Source organism: Vanacampus margaritifer, chromosome 18, assembly GCF_051991255.1.
Source record: "Vanacampus margaritifer isolate UIUO_Vmar chromosome 18, RoL_Vmar_1.0, whole genome shotgun sequence".
Classification (NCBI taxonomy): Eukaryota; Metazoa; Chordata; class Actinopteri; order Syngnathiformes; family Syngnathidae; genus Vanacampus; species Vanacampus margaritifer.
In genome coordinates, this window is record NC_135449.1 from 8,811,700 (window position 1) to 8,830,345 (window position 18,646).

Sequence of the window (18,646 nt, forward strand, 5' to 3'; positions counted from 1 at the left end):
CAAATGAGACTCTACTCGTTCTAACCATTGAACTTGCCAAACTAAAATAAGCTATACAATGAAATCCCTCCAACGTTTAGGCAGTTTCCCGAAGCCTTGGAGGACCTGAACGAAGCCATGAAGCAGTGCCCCAACAACCGCGAGATCCAGCGGCTGCTGCAGCGTGTGGAGGAAGAGTATCACCAGCTGAGCCAGGGGGAGCTCCAGCCTCCGGACCTGGAGCTGGAGCCTCCCCCATCCCCACCTCCCACGCCTCCCCCGGAGGACGAAGAGTGCCTGTCCCTGTCCATGCCTCTCCCGCCTCCCCCGGAGCCCCGTCTGGAGGACATGGAGCCTGTGCAGGATCTCTTTGAGGATGAGGACTACCTCGAGCAAGAGCTCGAGGCCATGTCCATGGGTCTGCCCCCACCTGAGTCTCTCAGTAACCCCTCCAGTCTCCCAATCATTCAAAGCCCCCCACTGTCCCCCACTCACGCAGAACAGATCTACCTAGCTGGAGGTTCTCCTATGGGACAGCCTTATGAGTACCACCCCACCTCGTCCTCCATGTCCTCCCCGACTCGAGGGTCTTATCAGACCACACCGCCCTCCCTCTCCCCAACACACCACAACTCGCACTATCGACACAGCCCGCCGCACACCTCCCCGGTGCACCAGCCATCCTACCGCTTCAGCCCGCCGCCCATGGGCAGCGGCGGGCAGGGGATGGAACGCCAGAGCCCGCCGCCATCCCCTCTGCGCAGGGCAGCCCAGTACAGAGCTAGTCCGCCGGTAGACAGCGTTTGTCTGTACCGATCCCAGTCGGGCTCGCCCGTGCGCTACCCGTCGGAGCAGCACCCGGGCAGACCCAAATCGCCGCTCTCCAAGATGAGCAGCCAGCGCTCCTTCCAGCTCAGCTCGCAACCCTCGCTGTCGTCCCAGCACCACCAAGCCCAAGGCCTTCGTCTGCAGCCCTCCATCGCCCAAATCGTGCGCACAAACCAGCCCGGCAGCGTGATGGGCAACAGCGGCTATGGCGGGCACCCCATGGGCAGCCGCTACCAGGGCGGCTCGGTGGACGTGGACAGCCGACTGGTGTACCAGCCCTCGTTGGACGGGCGCTCTATGTCGCAGGTGCAAGCCAGCCTCAGCTCTGGCGCCCTCTGTCAGCACGGCGGCCGAGGAGGGGTCATGGAGTCGTCCCTGTTGAAGGACGAGCTACCCCAGCGCCCCTCCTCTGCCTACCGCGCCAGCAGCGGGGGTCCGGCAGGCATCCGTTACAGCCAGACGCCTCAGATCAGTCGCAGCCAGTCGGCCGCCTACTACCCCGTCTCCGAGCACGTGCTGGAGCGCGCCAACGCCATGCCGCCTTGCCAGCTGGGCTCCCCCGAGGTCCCACATATGGTGAGACGCCCCGTCAGCGCCAACACCACCGAGATAAAGCCGCACGTGCCCACTCCCAGGCCGCTCATCCACTCGCAGAGCGTCGGCCTCCGTTTCTCCCCATCCAGCAACAACATCTCCACCGGCTCCACCTCCAACCTGGCGCCGGGCTTCAGGCCGTCCTCCTCCATCCAGCAGATGGAGATCCCCTTGCAGCCCACCTATGAGCGCGGCTGCGACGACATCTCGCCTATCTCTCCCTCGCAGGGCGGCGGGGGTCTGTATCCGGGCGAGCCCACCCGCTCCCGCAACACCCCCTTCATGGGCGTCATAGACAAGACGGCGCGGACTCACCAGTACCTGCACCAGCCCTCCTGGTCCCGCGCCATGGACTCGGCCGTCAGCCCCACCTCACCCGGCCAGCTGGTCCAGCAGGGGTCCACCTACAGCCCGCCAACCTCACTGGGAAACATCGCCTATTACAACAAGACCAACAACGCGCAGAACGGACACCTGCTGGAGGAGGACTACTACGCCCAGACGCCGCCGCCCTCGCTAGGCAAGCTAACCAACGGCTCGCGCGGCACCAGCGACATCCTGGAGCGGGTCAGCCAAGTGCCCACCTACCCGGACGTGAAGGTGGCCAGGACTCTGCCTGTGGCACAGGCCTACCAGGACAACATGTACCGGCAACTCTCCCGAGACTCCCGCACGCAAGGGCCCTCCTCACCCATCAAACCAAAGAGACCGTTTGTGGAGTCCAACGTGTGACTGCAGAAACTCTTCGGAAGGCGGACTCAACTTTGAAGAACTCATGCAAAGAGGGGCTACGCACACTTTTAAGGTCTTGGACTTGACTGACCGATATGCCATGACTTCACCTTCCTGTAACGCTCACAGGCTCGAGTCCAGGATCTGGACAACAACCAGTGCGCTTCTTCCAAAAACTGCACAGGGACACGGACAACTCCTCGGACTGGTGGACTCTTATCTTGTGTGCTCTTAACCACGGTCGCTAGTAGACTCTATTCAATGTAATACAATACTATATGTTCAATACTGTACATTGCTCGGCAGAATACAAAACAGCTCAACAACTTAACTACTAATAGAGAACAAATGACCATATTTATAATTAAGTTATATATTGTACATAGAAGTCAGAGAAGTATCGTTTGAATCGTATACCGTTCACGCTGCCTTGGTGTCCCACTGCTGGTCCAAGGAGGGACGGATGTGCTGAAACTCTTCTCATGAGTTCACGATTTTTTTTTGGGGGGGGGGGGGGGGTGATCAAACGCATGTGGTGCATCATTTCTCGCAACTTGTTCCATTAACTCATTCACTGCCATGGACGACTATAGACTTCAAAGATCCATTTTAACTGTGCTGGCAGTGAATGAGTTAATTAGCTCTTTGCCAACAGGTTTACTTAATCTTCACAGACAGGAAGTGCGGGAATGTGCCAAAAAAAAAAAAACTAACCTGCCCAAACAGGTCCACCTTCGGCTTTTGAATAAACACCAATTTTCAAAACGATGGTTGAATCTGGCCCCGGGTGCCGGATGAAAGCGACTAACTGAAAAGTTCAGGATGAATAGCAAGCAAATGCACACTTTTTTCCCCACTTAGTTCTCCTTCTGATTGTCGAATGCGAGCGGCCACGTCAGACTATCATTGACGATATTTACCAAACGATCTTTTTAAGACTTACAAAGTTGTAAAGACTTTCTAGCACAAATTGTACAGGTGCGGCCTGATGGCCAGTTGCAAATGTTTGCATCTGGCACAGCCACAATCAAGAATCCGACTTTGTTTGAAAAAGTGCGATTTAAAAAAAAAATTTAAAAAAAACTTTCAAAAAAATTGACTCACACTTTTCCCGGTGAAGAATTCAACACCCACACTTTTCATCGCGCCCGCAGGGAATGTGGATGTTAAATCCGTTCTACTCACTCTTTCCCAGTTAACGGGTTCAAACTCCCAAACTTACCGTCACAACTCTGCAGAGAAAATGTTTCAACACCCACACATTTCCCGGGGAAATGTTTTAACACCCACTTTTTGTCACTGTTGTGGCAGATGTGGTTGTTTCAACTGTTCCCACTGTTATTGCTCAATAAGCAACTAGCGGTACTTTAGTCCATAAATATCACTACCCAAATCCTCACTCACGGGAGTTCCACTTGGTACCGTCATCAACCCACTCACATTTCCTGAAATGGTGTTGCCTGTATTATACTTACTTTCAGATCTTCTAAAATGAAGCTATCCAAGAGTGTATGGTTCAAATCTGTGTGTGTGTATTAGCTGGCTGTACATAGTCTGATGCATGTTCTATTCTTCTCAAGCGGAAACATGTATAGCAGGCTGGTGTGTGCCCCCTTATCATTCCCCCCCAACCTGGTTTCTTTTAATTTTATGATTAATGTATTTGCTTGCCGAGCAGAGTTTTCTTGTCTGTACATGTGAGCTTTCAGATCGCTGTGATATATATATATATATATATAAATATATATATATATCTATATATATATATAAAAAAAGACAATTAAAAAATCAGCTGAATGTGTTTTTATCTCATGCTAACTGATTGTAACCTGTACAGTACAATGTAATGAGAGGGGGGAAACATATTTATAAATGGTTGCCTACTGAAACTCGGTATGTTTAGTCATTTATTAAATGCAACGTGACTTTGACAGCACTACATAAAATTTCAACAAGTGATGAGTTCAATTATATAATACAAATAATAACTTTGTCCCACGTAAAGACAATTTGGAAGAATAAATTCAATATTGTACACCACTATTGTATCCCACTGGGCATCCTCGGATAATTTATGATACATATGCCACAAACAGAAGTTCATATGAGGTCAACTCAAAAATCACCCAACTGTAATGCAACATTTGAACATAATCCAAATATATCTGATGCCTATGTCCTGAGATACATTTATATTCAAACAAAAAAAGCAAAAGATAACAAATCATTGTTGAGAATAAAATACAAGCATCTAGTTCTTCTTGATCTTACGCATCACAAAACGAACCAGTCCGGGCACCATCACCACAATCTGCGGCATTATGGCGTACTTGACGAAAAACAGCGTGTAGTAAACCAACATTGGTTGCAGCGGCAACGGTACGCAGAACAACAAGTACAGCGCCACCACCGTCACCACCAGCGACACCACCTGCGGCCCCAGGGGCAGCAGCGGGCCGCCCGGCTTCCAGTGCTGGGCCAGGCCCAGACCCAGCAGGGCCCCGCAGTCCCGGGCCAGTGAGGTGAACGGGGCCACGTCGGGTCGAAGCCACTCGGAGTGGCTGCACCACTTCTTCGCCAATACCAAAGACCTACAAGGTCAACCAAAGATTTGATTGCTTCGTGTAGTTTATTTTACTAACGATATAGTTTTATAACTTGCCATTGCCGAACACGACTCACCAATTGAGGTCGACGCCCAGCTGCCGTAGCACAGCGTGCAATATCAGCGTGCTGTGTAGCAAGAACGCGGCAATGCTGACGAAGAACCAGAATGAGCGCATTCCCGGCACCCTGCGGTTCAGGTACCTGGCAACCACAAAACCTTGTAGAAAAATTAAAGTCAGTGTTTGTCAGGTCAATTTGCACACGCAACATGAACAAAGTGAAGTATTTGTCAAGTCAATTTGCACACACAAAAAATTCAGACTAAAGCAAACAGCTGAAAGGCGCTCAAACCTGCAATGGAACCAGTAACCACCTGGTGAGGGAAGTGGGCTAAGACAAACACTCTGGAGATGCTGACGAGCACCAGCAAAGTCCCATAGAGCACGTAAGGTATCTTGGTGAATTTTATGCTGAAACACAAAAAGAATACATGTCAAAAGAAATCAAGTAATTCTCTTTTATCATGTTTGATTCTGTTTATACAACACGGTGCCATTTTTCTTCAAACATGTTTTTTTTTGTTTGCTTCAGTGGATTAAGCTATCAGACACGAAAACAGTGTACCGGTAGTTGTTTTAACTAAACGTGTCTGTTTAATGGTTAGTTTGGTAGCGAATTTTAATAAAAAGTTTGAAGCATCTGCCAAAATACTTGTTGTGAAGTGAGTTGATTTGAGCACCTTACCTGAAATTATGGCGGTACATGTATGACTTCAGGGAGGACGCCACCACCCACCAGACCGCCGCGGTAACCATGGCGTGTCCCGACGGACTGCCTGATGAGTGAAAAAAACGTTATGAACAGAATGAAGAGTTATGACACAGATGGGCCTGATAAAAATAATAATAATTTTAAAAAAAATCCTCTCACCTGGGCCATTTTCACATGTGGAGGAGTACTGCTGGACCTTGGGCAAATTGTTGCCAAACACTTTAGATTCACCGATCCACCAATATGGTCTTTCACCAAAAAGCACACTAGAAATTAAATTGGGGAATTTCAATAAAGTGAGGCTCAAAAAAGAGGCACTCGCTTTAAAGCAGCAGCGCCAGGGCAAAGCCCCTGTCCGCAACTGCTGTCAGTCAAACATTGTTTTATCCCTCGTTCTTCTGGCTTTTCTCCGTGATGTGCGTGCACCCATGGCTGACAATGAGGCACTCTAAGTGGGCATGCCAATTATCCAAAAGAGATGTATTTTCTAAGTGTAAGCATAGCTAAACTTACAATACTTGAAATTTATTCCCTTTTATACATGCAGTTATGGCGTTTTAAGGGTTTATTTTTAAACGGTATATATTCCCTTTGATTGTTTTTAGGTTTTAACTGGAAAATTCCGGTGTTAGAGTGAGAACTTTATTTTTTAATACACAAAACTAGAAAGAAGCCAACTGACATCGAAGTACCATAACTTACAAATGGTCATATTAAAGGATTAACGTTCCACTGTGTTGTCTTTAACTCGTGCAAAATATACGCACCGCCAATACATTTCACCACAAAAGAAAAATAAATATTAAAAAAAAAAATAATGTTCCCAAAAATACCATTTAAGCATCAAGTTGAGCCACTCTGTCAACGCCGCAACCCACAACACGGCGACACCGGTCCGCCGGCTGAATATGTACGCACAAGGGAATACGAACAGGAAGGCCGCCTTGGGGCCTCCGGCGTCGGTGATGAGCAGCCAGACTTTCTCCAAGCCCATCGTCCAATGCTGGAGGCTTTCGGCCATCCATACGCCGTACATGTGGATGTAATCCATCACTTGTCCTTGTGTGACTGTCCCAGTGAATGGGGCGGCTTATGTTAAGGATGTACTTCCGCCTCAATTCCACTAGAGTTCGCTCTCAAAGGGTGAAATCCACGTGAAACGTCACACTTTTCATCGTGTCCAAAACGAAACGGCGTTCATTACAAAGCACATTTAGGGTACGTGTGTCCGTGTGATGTCATGACTTATTTCATATTTTTGTTTGGCCGTAACGTCGTGAAGGGCGAGATGCTGGGCGGCGTGGCTACATGACTCGCGACACACGCCCCGCCTACGTCATCACGTCGCGCTACGTAAGGCACGCGCTCCGGTTTGCTGGCGGAGAAGATGGCGGCTCCTGGACCGGGGGAGTATTTCAGCGTCGGGAGCCATGTCTCTTGTCTCACCTGCCTGGGCCAGCGGCTGCAAGGGGAGGTGGTCGCCTTCGACTACCAGTCCAAGATGTTAACTCTGAGTATCCTTTTGGTTTGAGAGCCAGGCGGCGGTTGGCCGGCTGGCCGGGCCCCGCTCCGAGGGCCCGTCGGCTCGCCGAAAATATGTCAAATAGTGCTCCGCGCAGGCGTAATTGGCGCTAGCTGGCTTCAACAGCGCCTTTGTGCGTTTTAAAGGCACGATTCCGGACGCCGTCGCACGTGTGTGTGTTCGTGGGACTTGGGATGTGTCGCCGGACGCGTCGGTGTGTCCGCTGCGGCCAGTGGATATGTTTTGAATCTGCTCATTGTGTTGCCAGTGCTCGCCGTGGATCACTATCTGGCAACGTCAGGCATCATGGCTGTGTGTGCGCAAACGGAGGCTAGCTAGTAGGCTAACGCTGCCCGCTGTCCCGTGTGTTAAGATTCGAACGTGTTCGCGCACATTTACGTGGCGGCTACGTGCAAAAGTGAGGCGTGTTTGGGGTCGCGGGCCCCCCCAGCTCCCCTCTTCGCCACAACGAGGGGATGTTAGCACGGCTAACATGCTAGCTAGGGATCGGCCAAGCTCACGCTGGCGTTGTGCGAGGGTCCGTTAAAGTTGCCCACGCGCACGTTTGCGCCTCTTAAATCGAGTTGTCCTTTCAAGGGAAATGCTGACAATTGTAGCTATTAAGAGAGAAACGTTGTTTCATGTGAGGCCTTGTGTTAGCCGCTAGCTTCATGTTGAACCACTCTGCAGCTCCTTATGGGTGTGTGACTCCACAAGTGTGTGTGTGTGTGTGTGTGTGTGTGTGCATACACTGTACACCCCACCACATACAGTCGTCGTATTTTACTAAAAAAATGAGTAGCAGTCAGCCGCACGTGTACTTTATCACTCCCATTTGAGCATCCCCGAAAAGTGTCCTTTATACCCTGGCAGTTTGTGTCATTGAAAGCATCAACTAGCCCAAGTCACTTGTGTGCAATTGAGTCAGACTCGTCATTCAAGGTCACAGTTGTTGTACACCAGAAATCTACAACAACCGCAGGCCATATGTAAAAGACTAAAAAGCAACAATCAAAAGAGTTTGATCCATACTAATTAATTTCCAAGGACATCTACTTTGATGCCTTTCTGTGACTCATCCACTTTTGCCGTATCCCCAAAAAAAACGCTGATAACGGAGTTCCCACTAACCACTAACTGTTTCCCGCTGAGAGCATCCCGATGGAAGCTTTGCAATGGCAATGTACACTTGATTGCTTGTTAGGTGTCATCTGGCAAAATGTGGACGGCGTGTTGATGAGGACTTATTGACAAGAAATTATTTGTCCATTCATGGATCACATACTTGTCAATTTTGCCGTTTGGCTCCATGTTAGAGACCAGCTTGTTGTGCAAAAAGTACTGAAATAAAATAGACATCTTAATTTTTTTTAGGGAAGGTCAAATTAAGTTCGCTTTTTAGGTTAATGCTGAAATTTCTCCCCTTAAACTCATATACCTGACTTTCTGCGTGTAGTGAACTCCCACCCATTAGTGATTTACCCTTTTTGTAAAAAAAAAATAAATAAAAATGTTTTTAATCCTAACAACTATTTGCTGATAATAAGTGTGCAGATATTTTGAGACGCTCCCTCGCCCCCTTCACTGACACCGACTGCACGCACGTTGTGTAAATAAGTTGACAGGCTGCACGTTCGGGGGCTTGAACAACTTCTGATATTTTTGTGATGACAGTCAGGTCAATCTCGACTAATCTGCGACATTATTTATCATACATTTAAAGCATGGGCCGATTACCAGTTTGACGGTTTATCGGGGTTTTAAAAAGTCAACGTTTTAATAGCCGTAAATACTGGCTGGCACAATAATGAGCTCTATTTTCACTTACGAGGATTTAAAGCTGCTCGTCAGCTAGCGTTAGCACTTTCAAATTGGTGTGCTTAGCATTTTTTACTTTAGCATTTTTTTGCAGGTGACTTACTACGGGTCTGCTCTTAAGTAAAAATATTCCCACATAGACGGGCACACCACCTGTTGATTTCGACACGTTGCCAAAAAAAATATGATTCCAGATGAATCTACTATTGTCAAATGCTCTTGCGCTGTGCTCCTTGACGGTCCCGCCTCCAGAATGTGCTTCCTCCAGCGGCAAGCCCAACCTCAGCGACGTCGTTCTGATCAACTTAGCCTACGTTTCCGAAGTGGACATCATCACTGACCGCACTGAGACTCCGCCCCCTCTAGCATCGCTGAATGTCAGCAAGGTCAGTGTGGGCGTCTGCAAACGCAAATATTTCTTCCCGGCCCGCTCCTCTGTCGATTATGAGATGATCACACGGGACCATATTTAGTTCCGTGAACACTGCCGCGTGACGTCATTTTTTGGGCGGGGGGGTTAGCGTCACATCCCAGGTGCATTGTGTTCACATTTGAAGTCGTTTGTAGTGTGAACGATGACATAAAAAAAATCTGTTTTAGCAAAATGTCCAATCTCGTTCTGCAGTGCGGTGGAACCTAAAACCAATTGAATAAAGTATTTTCGCTAACACAATTTAATTCAAATGAAAGCGGACAGAAAGAAGAAAACTTATTTTCTGTCCCTAATCAACACGCATAGAAAAAAAAAATGATGACAAAATGACAGCAAACAGTCAAGACGCTTTCTGTGTAACAATTAAATAGAATGACCTTGTACTAATTATGTACATCAATAAAATAAGGAAAAGGAAAGGTAACTGAAAGTACATCTTAACATTTATCAAACTAATTAAAATGACTGTATAGAGAAAATGTCATTCAGTTTTCAAGCATATGAGAATTGTAGTTTTCTTTACTTAATGAAATACTTGGTGATGCGTTTTATTTTTTATTTTACTCAACAAATACTCTTATGTATAAAAATAAAAAAACTCCTACTAATAAATAACCGAATAAAAAAATAAAGTCAAATTGAAAAATCAACTCTACTGAAAAAAAGCCTGCCATAGACGCAAACGTGTGCTTGTCTTTGTGCTCTGCATTTGGCTGGCGACCAGTCCAAAGTCGGCTTGGTTCGACTCCAGCTTCCACGCGGCCCTAATGAGGACGAGTGGCAAAGGAAAATGGATGGATGGACAATTTAGGCCTCGCACAGAAGCATGGGGTGTCCGTTAACATGCCTGCGCATTTCAACTTGCATGCTTTAAAAGCTAACATGCTAATGGCTAATTGATGCTAGTTGTAGTTGTCTTTAATTTTTGGGGGTCATGTCTTGGGTGTTGTGGCTAAGTGGGCATGCTAATACAGCCTGGCGCTTTTTTAAATTTTTTTCTGCAGCTTGCCAATCGAGCAAAGACAGAAAAGGAGGACAAGCTGTCCCAAGCCTATGCAATCAGTGCTGGGGTGTCTGTTGAGGGCCAGCAGCTATTCCAGACTATTCACAAAACGTGAGCGCCGACTCGTCCGCTTCAATCTTACACTTGTGTTGTTTTCCGTGCGCCGCCCTCCATTTTGCCGTCGGCTCACGCTTGTCATCCGCTTGTGCGCAGCATCAAAGAGTGTAAATGGCAGGAGAAGAACATTATCGTGATGGACGACGTCGTCATCTCGCCGCCTTACCAGGTGGACAACTGCAAAGGCAAAGAGGGAAGCGCTTTAAGTCACGTACGCAAAATAGTGAGTATGCTTTTTTTTTATCATTTTGTTTAAAACAAAACAATCGCATAATCAGAGTGGCTCCAATTAGTTTGGATTTGAATCTCCATCCTGTCATTTATTCTCACCCGTTTCCTCTTCTTTGTGGCAACTGCTTCTTCCTTGACAATCGCGCCATGTTTTTATGGTTCAATAGAAAATAATACATTACAGTACACTGAATGTGGAGCCTTAACTCTTTGACTGCCAAAAATGTTAAATAACGTTTAGTAAAATCCTATGGAGGAGTCCCAAAGACGTTAAAAGACGTATTTTTTCAAAACAGAGGTGAAACTAACCATTTTCTATTGTTGATTACTGAAAAACGGAATAAGGTAGAAACAAACTTTTTTTTCCTGATGAAAGATGAGAGTCCAATCTTTCATTTGGTAGTATGTGTGTTTCCATAGTCCAAACACATAATTTTCTGCGGACCTTGAAAGATCAGTCAAAAATGCTTAAATCGGCTGGCACCCACGGCATCCCTTTTCTGAAAACGTCTGGCAGTCAAAGTTAAAAGTCAATATAGTGGACCTCCACCATTTGTGGGGTATAGTGTGTTTTTTTTTTTCAATTTGTTGTTGCCATGGTGACCACCCTTGACCGCCACCCCATCCCCTCGTTTTCTCCCGCACAGGTGGAGAAACATTTTAGAGACGTGGAAAGTCAGAAGACCATGCAGCGTCCACAAGCACAGCAAACACAGAAGGACTCCACTTTATCTTCTTGAGGCGCCGCCGCGGGGAGGCCGGGCGGCGGCAGAGGTTGAGGAGGAGGAGAAGGAGGCGGCGGGGGTAAGGGGAAGCGGGCGGGGGGTCCCGGGGCGGGCGCCACCGCCGCCGCCGTTCCCGCTGCCGCCGCCAAACCGACTCGGCATTCCTTGTCCTAAGCGCGGGCGTCCGCTACGAGGCGGTGCGCTGAGGTCCCTTCCTGGATCATGAAGATGATAAAAAGAAAAAAATACCATTTAATGAAAAAGAGAAAAAAGAGAGGAAAGATAAAATCTTAAATTAGACTTTATAAAGAATAATTTAATCATCAACCATAAAGCCACCATAGTTTCCTTAACTAACTTGAACCCTGCCTCCTGCTCCTCCCTCCCTCCCTTCCTTCCTTCCTTTCTTCCTTTCCCTCTCTTCGCCTTCAGTTCCATTTCAGAAAAGACAAAAACTAGCGCAGTCAGAAAGGCTTGTTAGCTTTATTTTCTGTCATCTTTTTTTGTTTTGTTTGTTTCGGCCGTCTCCCATGTTCGACTGTCTGTATTTTCTGTATTTTAAAACAAAATGTGACTTGAAACGCCACACTTTAAAGGACATTTTCTAAAATAAACGTAACAAAAATTCTGACTGTAAATTTCAGACACTTTTTGAGAAGATTTTTTTTTTTTTTTCATGTCTTCATTTACAACCAAGATTACAATTAGCCCAGGCTGGAACCTTTGTCAATGTTGCCTAAATAGTCTGTTCCATGGTCTTGGATTTTGGCATTTATTTTGGCACCAATATAACTAGTACTGTTGATATATACACCCCCCCCCCCAAAAAAAAAAAGGAAAGAAAAGCAATATCACAATATAGCATTTTTGCTTAAAATTGCATGAAATTAATGGTAATTTTCTATTCTACTAGAGCGGCCACTACTGTATTGGTTTGGTTGCCGTGGGTACGATACCTTAAAATAAGGTGTAGCATCAGACCGATACCTGGTTACAGTGCTTGCCCATTTCTATGTCTTACTTAATTTTTCTTAAAGAAAAAAATATGGAGGGAGGGAGGGGCGATTAAAATTATGCCAGTAGAATGTCTCTACATTTTAAGTATTTTAATAATAATAATGATGTACTTTGGCAGCGGGTAACTCGGTAGCAATTTAGAGACTACCATGAATTTATGAAATCTTGCTTAGTGGTTAAGCATCATTTTGTAACTTAAATTAATCCAAGTGTTTTTTGTTTTTTTAGTAACACTAAAAAAAATGTAAACAGCAAAAATTATATTTCACTAATACTTTTTTTTTTTTATATGTAAATTGAATTCTGGACACCGATTATTTGAATGAACATATGTATAATTCAACTTCCTAAAATTTTATTTTACAAAGGGGGAGGGAAAAGTGTATAATTGATACTTAGTTTTTTTTTTGTTTTTTTTTTTAACTCTTTGACTGCCAAAAACGTTAAATAACGTTTTTTTTAAATCCTATGGAGGAGTGCCAAAGACGTTAAAAGACGTTTGTTTCAAAACAGAGGTGAAACTAACCATTTTCTATTGTGGATTACTGAAAAACGGAATAAGGTAGAAACAAACTCTTTTTTTTCTGATGAAAGATGAGAGTCCAATCTTTTTTTGGTAGTATGTGTGTTTCCATAGTCCAAACACATAATTTTCTATGGACCTTGAAAGATCAGTCAAAATGCTTAAAATCGGCTGGCACCCACGGCATCCCTTTTCTGAAAACGTCTGGCAGTCAAAGAGTTAATATGTCGATTTTCAATGGTCAATTTCTGACTAAATTATGTACTTATGATCCCTATTGAGGCTAAGTTTAATTCCAATGACTCTACACAGTGAATTTGCATCATCAGCTCATTTTAATGACATAAAAAACACAATGCAATTGTATAAAAATGACATATTTACATCAAAAGCTTTCAAAAAAAAAAAGTGTTAAATAATATGTCGTTCTCCAGCATCGACCAGTTTGGAGTTTCCCTTTCAGACTACTTTCCAGCCCAAGGATGTTTGACTGCACCAAAAGGCTCGGACAGCAGCATGTTGGCTGTTTTTTATTTTTATTTAATTTGAGTCCCTAAGCATCCGTGGCCAGGATGAGCGCGGCGCCGAAGATTCCCACGTTGTGCCCGATGAGCTTCAACTGGTTCCAGAACTCCACCTTGCGCGTGTGGTGCCAGTAGCCCAGGTTGCCGTCGATGAGCAGCACAATCAGCGGCAGGACCGTGGCCAGGACCTGCGCCGCCGTGCGCACGTAGCGCCCCGACAGGAATGCCAGAGCCAGCGCGCCCATCATCGCCGCCAGGAGCGCCAGCGCCACCTCGCCGCCCGGCAGGTGGTTCAAGTAGGCCAGACGGTCCTCCTTGCTATGCTGCAGCGAGTACACCTAAAAGCGCACACACACAGGTACCATTTTGTTTCTTTTAAAGGCTATCATGATGCTGACAATGTAAAGCTTTTTTTTTTCTTCTTGAAGGTAAATTCTATCATTTTTATCAATATAGCATTCAGTTTTTTCTAGTGGAGGACCCATATGTTATCAAATGAGTGCTGATAAAATGCTACAGTTAAAGAATATCTTTATTAAATTGTGCGATTTCAAATATTTGATCCTAAAGTTTCAATTTGAAGTATTTAATTTGTTTTAATGCTAAATTGCAGCAATTTGATATAACAAACATAAGGCAAGAATTTGAATATAAAATATTTAAATATGAAAATATGAAAGTACATTGTACCACTGGAAAGTGTTTTTTTTTTTGTTTGTTTGTTTTTTAGGGACTGCAACAAATTGAGTTAATCTAGTAAATACTAAAAGTATTTTAGACTTGTAAAATAAACCTCAAATAAAATAGTACATCAACAATATTAACATTTTCCATTTATGAAATATTTTTTAAAGGGGGGGGGGACAATTTGTATGAACCAAAACTGATTATTTATTTTAAATTAGGTAATGCTTAAAAAATGTAATTTTAAAATTGCAACAAATATAAATAAGCTTAATAGTTGAAAATATTTTATATTCATAGGATAATGCAAAAAACAAACGTGAATTTCAATTAGAATTAACAGACCTAAAAATCAAATGATTTTAATTTTATAAATTTGCTTTATAAAAAAAAAAAAGGATTGCCAAGCCAAAACATTTTTAATCAACTAAAGCTAGCATTTATTTTGTTTTTATAAAATATAGCTAAAATATTCAATTGTCTGGACAGCAACATTTTTTTGGGTACTGAAATATTTTCATGTAAAAATGTTTAACCTTAACTTAAAATAAAATATAATTTAATCCTAATATTTGAATAATTATTAAGATGCACATTTTTTTCCCCGCCTGGCGCAACTGAAAAGCAGAAAGCATTTTTTGCAGATCAAATAAGTTATTTTCCCCCAAAAGTCTAGTATAACCTTACAAAAATAGTCCTTGATACAAACAGGTAAGATAAGTGTTGCAATGGACATCTTACCACGCAAATGAGGTAGATTCCCAGGAAAATTTGTCCGGTGGACTGCATGGACCTGCTTCGTGCTTTCTGACGGTACACCTCGCCCGCCCCGCTGGCCAGAACCAGGAAGCCCCCGATGATGGCAAGCGCTCGGGAGTACATGCGCACCTGCGGAAGGCTCAGTTATTTGTCCACTCCTGACATTTGACTGACACCTGTCGGGACGCTCACCTTGAGCCAGTCGCCGTAGTGCACCTGCTCGCCGACGTACGCTGCATACGTGCTGACCGCCAGCTGGATCGCGGCGGCCATGGCGAACCAACGCCGCTTCACCCCGAATGACATGAAGCTGGCGCACAGCACCGCCGCCCCCATGTCCACGTACAGGTATGGCACGTGAATGTCTGGCTTCCTGTAGGCGACAATCCAAAATATATCTTACCATGCAAGTTGTATTATTCATTGTACCAAAAAAAATCACGTTCTATATTTCTAGTGTAGACATAGCTAGGAATGGGCATTTCATCAACTTTGTTAGAATTGTTTCCCTTGTCACTTGTTAAATGAGGCTAACTATTCAAGGCTACTGTCGTGCTAATAGAAGCGCCTTTTGTCACTTCATCAGTTCCTGAGCACAAAGAAGGTTCCAAAGCTCGGTCTACTATGAAAGTAGTACTTTGGCACCCTCTTGTGGTATGTTAGGGTGATAAAGCGAAGCAGAAAATCAGTGAATTGATGATTTTTTATTATCAAATTTAAATGTATGTCAAACATTTTTATTCCCTATATTCATTATTTAAATGATTTTTTTAAATATATATTTTCTTTTTTTTAACGTTGTAGGTATTCGTGGCATAAGCTAGTTGAGATATATACACAATTCTACGTAATTACAGGGCAAGTTTGGAGGGCGTGTCGGTCTCAGAAGACCAACACACTCTCAAATTTGGAACAACCAGAAAAAGTTTGATATATTCCACCAGCAAATGTGCATAAGTCGGCTCTAAATCAAATTCGACTATTTCGACATTCCATCACAATGAATGCGATGGGGGTTGATGTTAGCTTTTCGGCTAACTTAAACAAACATGGCGACTTTTAAAGACACTCCCGTCGGTCATTTGAATATATTTTATTACCTTTTGGAGTCAGCTCGTTCAGCAAACAGCATCAGCATACAGAAGCAGTTCCAGAATCCAAATCGGGTCAAAATAAAGGCGCCCAACTGGCTGAGAAACCTCAACAGCTGCTTCCTACTTGGCGCCGCCATGTTTGCCGTGTTCGACGGTCGCGCCACATCGGACTACATCAGGTCAAAGTAAAAGCTTTTGTCAGTTTCGACAAAGGAAATTAGTAGAACGGAGTCCTCGGATTCTCTTATTTTGAAAGAGACATTTCGCGCGAGACAAAGGCGTCTTGCTATTGGCTGACAGAACTGACAGGTCCCGGAAAGGTTCAGAGAAGGTCATTATTTTGGACGCTGCCACTTGGAGGAGAAAAGGAGAATTACGTCTTTTTTTCTATTGGTTTACGGTTTAATTTACATATTAATGAACGCTTTATATCTTTAAATTAAGGACTGTCTTGAAGACATACCTTTTATGGTGTTTTTCTACAACAACAAAAAAAGTTTACTGTGGCTACTCCATGCTGATGTCACTGAATTTAAGATGCCAGGTTAAAGAGACTAACCCAATTCTGAAAATGGCTTAACAGACTCACTCCTGCTTAGGTTTAAGATAGAAAAAACAAGGACACCCTTGCTTAAAGTAATACCACGCATATAATTATGTTTTTGTGATTTTATTGAGAACACCATGCAAACGTGTGCGCTATGATGTTTAAATATGCTGAGTAAAAACATGGAACACAAACTGTCTATTGTTGTTCATGTCTTATTGTATATATATTTTTTAATGATTTTATTCTTGCAACTGGGCATGTTTTTCTCAGGACATAGACTCCAAGCCCTGAACTTTGTTGTGACACTTTCTCTTCTATGTTGTCTGCAAATCTTCGTCCCCCTTCCTCCTGGAAGCGTTCACGATTCCTGATTGTTTAATCCACTCACGGCGGATTGGTGACATCAGGTGATCAGATGAGCCGGGATGAAGAGCAGTGGGACAGGACGAGTCAGTCAGTCGGTGCGAAGACCGGTACATGAGCTCTTACTAGGACACTTTTCTCTTTGCTTGTTGGGGATCCCCGCCATTCCACAGGTAAATTTTACTATTGGGAATTTCCATTGGTTTGGAATGTGGTGATATTGTGGGAATGTTTGGAATGAGGATGGATTTGGTTTGTCTCTACAGTCAGGATGGCTCGGGATATGTCCGATAAGGAGATCCTGAAAATGGAGTTGGAGCAGCTGAAGAAGGAAGTGAACACAACAAGAACACCAGTAGGTTAAAAATAATAATAATAATAATAATAATAATAATAATAATAATCCACCTTTTTATATCTCCCAATCCAATATATGACTTATTTTCCAGGTGGGTGCAAACTGCGCAGATACAGTCTCCTTTGTAGAAGCGCTGCTTCCCAACGACCCGCTCATCAAGGGCGTCCCCGACGACAAGAACCCCTACAAGGGGGACAAGGGCGGCTGCTTAATCACATAGCACACAGCCGGAATTTTCTACCACCTCCAACCAGGATACGCAATGTACAGAACGGTAGCCAGATCAGATGTGTAAAGTGTGGCCATTTGTAATTAAATGCAACTAGCTGAAACAACGTTGAGTCCTGATTGTTGTTCTTTGAAATTGCTCGTATTTGATGGTACTTTGATGCTCATCATCCCCATAGAAGGTTAAAGTGCTTTGGTCAAACTCCTAATAGGATTGACTTGCGTGTGGCAGCGTCGCTTCCTATGTCTTTGTGAAGCTTCACATCATCCAATTAGAGTCTTTCCAGGTCAGGAAGCAGCTTGTGTCTGACGTGTTTATTAACAGCGGGTGACATATACATTAATTTCATTATTTGACAACTTGATGCTGGAAAACTTCTATTTTGATTATTTTGCACGAGTATATTCCATCATGTGAGTGTTGTTTCCATGGAAACGGCATGTTTTTGGGGCAGAAAAAATTGTGCCCCACAAATTTTGCAAAGCAACAAGTGTCACATGGAAAAATAAACCAAACAATTCGGTTGATTAGCATTCATGCTAGCAAGCTAATATTCTTGTGTTAGTGAAGTTTTCTTACAAATATTGTGTACAAGTGACAATTTTGTGGATTTACATTAATGCTAGTTTAGCAAGCTGAACTCGCAATATTTGTTGTCAAGTTTTAAAGTAAATTTTGCTTGGGTCGTTTGGTGTTTAAAAAGGTCATGTTTTTACCGATTCTCTTTGCCACAAGTAACCAATGAAATGTTTTGGGAAATAAATGATCGAGCCTCATGAATTTTATCTAGCAAGAAGCGTCAAGTGACCAGTAAAAATGTTTAAACTTGAAGTTTTTATCATGAATGTTGCTGCATGGTTTAGTACATCGATCAAGAGTCCTTTGTTATTATTATTTTTTATTTTAGTGTTTGGCAAAAATAATAGTGTTTTGTGAATTCTGCCTATCAACAAGCAACCAGTAAAAAAGAATCTTGTCAGTTTTGCTAGCTTGCTAAAATTCCTGTACCTTTTTAAACCTAACCCTAGCCCACATACCCTATATCACTTTTTTTGTGTGCGTGCGTGCGTTGGGACAGAAATTATTTTTTGAGTCACAAGCATGAAGTGACCTAGAAAAACTGGACGAACAATTCTGTTGTACGTACAGTAAGTTAGGTCCAATTTTCGTTGTTGGTAGTTGTTT

The 18,646-nt window shown here is 44.0% G+C and overlaps 5 protein-coding genes across 8 annotated transcripts in view; 3 read left to right on the forward strand and 2 right to left on the reverse strand.

Moving 5' to 3' along the window:
- The window catches only part of tanc2b (tetratricopeptide repeat, ankyrin repeat and coiled-coil containing 2b), a 90,765-nt gene extending 86,743 nt beyond the window's left edge, over positions 1 to 4,022 (forward strand). For all 4 annotated transcript variants that reach the window (XM_077550374.1, XM_077550376.1, XM_077550375.1 and 1 more), the window contains one exon: positions 81 to 4,022. In XM_077550374.1, coding sequence (XP_077406500.1) covers positions 81 to 2,133 — 2,053 coding nt within the window. In that variant the 3' untranslated portion in view covers positions 2,134 to 4,022. The remainder of the gene's footprint in view (positions 1 to 80) is intronic.
- On the reverse strand, positions 3,852 to 6,938 carry g6pc3 (glucose-6-phosphatase catalytic subunit 3). Its single transcript, XM_077550380.1, has 6 exons — positions 6,345 to 6,938; positions 5,671 to 5,777; positions 5,485 to 5,575; positions 5,092 to 5,210; positions 4,816 to 4,957; positions 3,852 to 4,724 (listed from the first exon to the last, which is right to left on the reverse strand). Exons 1-6 carry the CDS (start codon positions 6,560 to 6,562, stop codon positions 4,385 to 4,387), a joined length of 1,017 nt encoding a protein of 338 aa, XP_077406506.1. The 5' UTR covers positions 6,563 to 6,938; the 3' UTR covers positions 3,852 to 4,384.
- lsm12b (LSM12 homolog b) lies at positions 6,841 to 11,998 on the forward strand. Its single transcript, XM_077550384.1, has 5 exons — positions 6,841 to 7,025; positions 9,104 to 9,237; positions 10,289 to 10,398; positions 10,501 to 10,627; positions 11,283 to 11,998. The coding sequence occupies exons 1-5, from the start codon at positions 6,899 to 6,901 to the stop codon at positions 11,373 to 11,375; spliced, it is 591 nt and encodes a 196-aa protein (XP_077406510.1). The 5' UTR covers positions 6,841 to 6,898; the 3' UTR covers positions 11,376 to 11,998.
- Positions 11,999 to 13,212: 1,214 nt separating this feature from the next.
- On the reverse strand, positions 13,213 to 16,135 carry tmem101 (transmembrane protein 101). The gene is made up of 4 exons (XM_077550383.1): positions 15,968 to 16,135; positions 15,060 to 15,240; positions 14,850 to 14,996; positions 13,213 to 13,762 (listed from the first exon to the last, which is right to left on the reverse strand). The coding sequence occupies exons 1-4, from the start codon at positions 16,096 to 16,098 to the stop codon at positions 13,454 to 13,456; spliced, it is 768 nt and encodes a 255-aa protein (XP_077406509.1). The 5' UTR covers positions 16,099 to 16,135; the 3' UTR covers positions 13,213 to 13,453.
- A 746-nt stretch (positions 16,136 to 16,881) lies between these two features.
- Positions 16,882 to 17,567, forward strand: gngt2b (guanine nucleotide binding protein (G protein), gamma transducing activity polypeptide 2b). Its single transcript, XM_077551099.1, has 3 exons — positions 16,882 to 17,047; positions 17,141 to 17,229; positions 17,324 to 17,567. The coding sequence occupies exons 2-3, from the start codon at positions 17,146 to 17,148 to the stop codon at positions 17,450 to 17,452; spliced, it is 213 nt and encodes a 70-aa protein (XP_077407225.1). The 5' UTR covers positions 16,882 to 17,047; positions 17,141 to 17,145; the 3' UTR covers positions 17,453 to 17,567.
- The last annotated feature ends 1,079 nt before the right edge of the window (positions 17,568 to 18,646 follow it).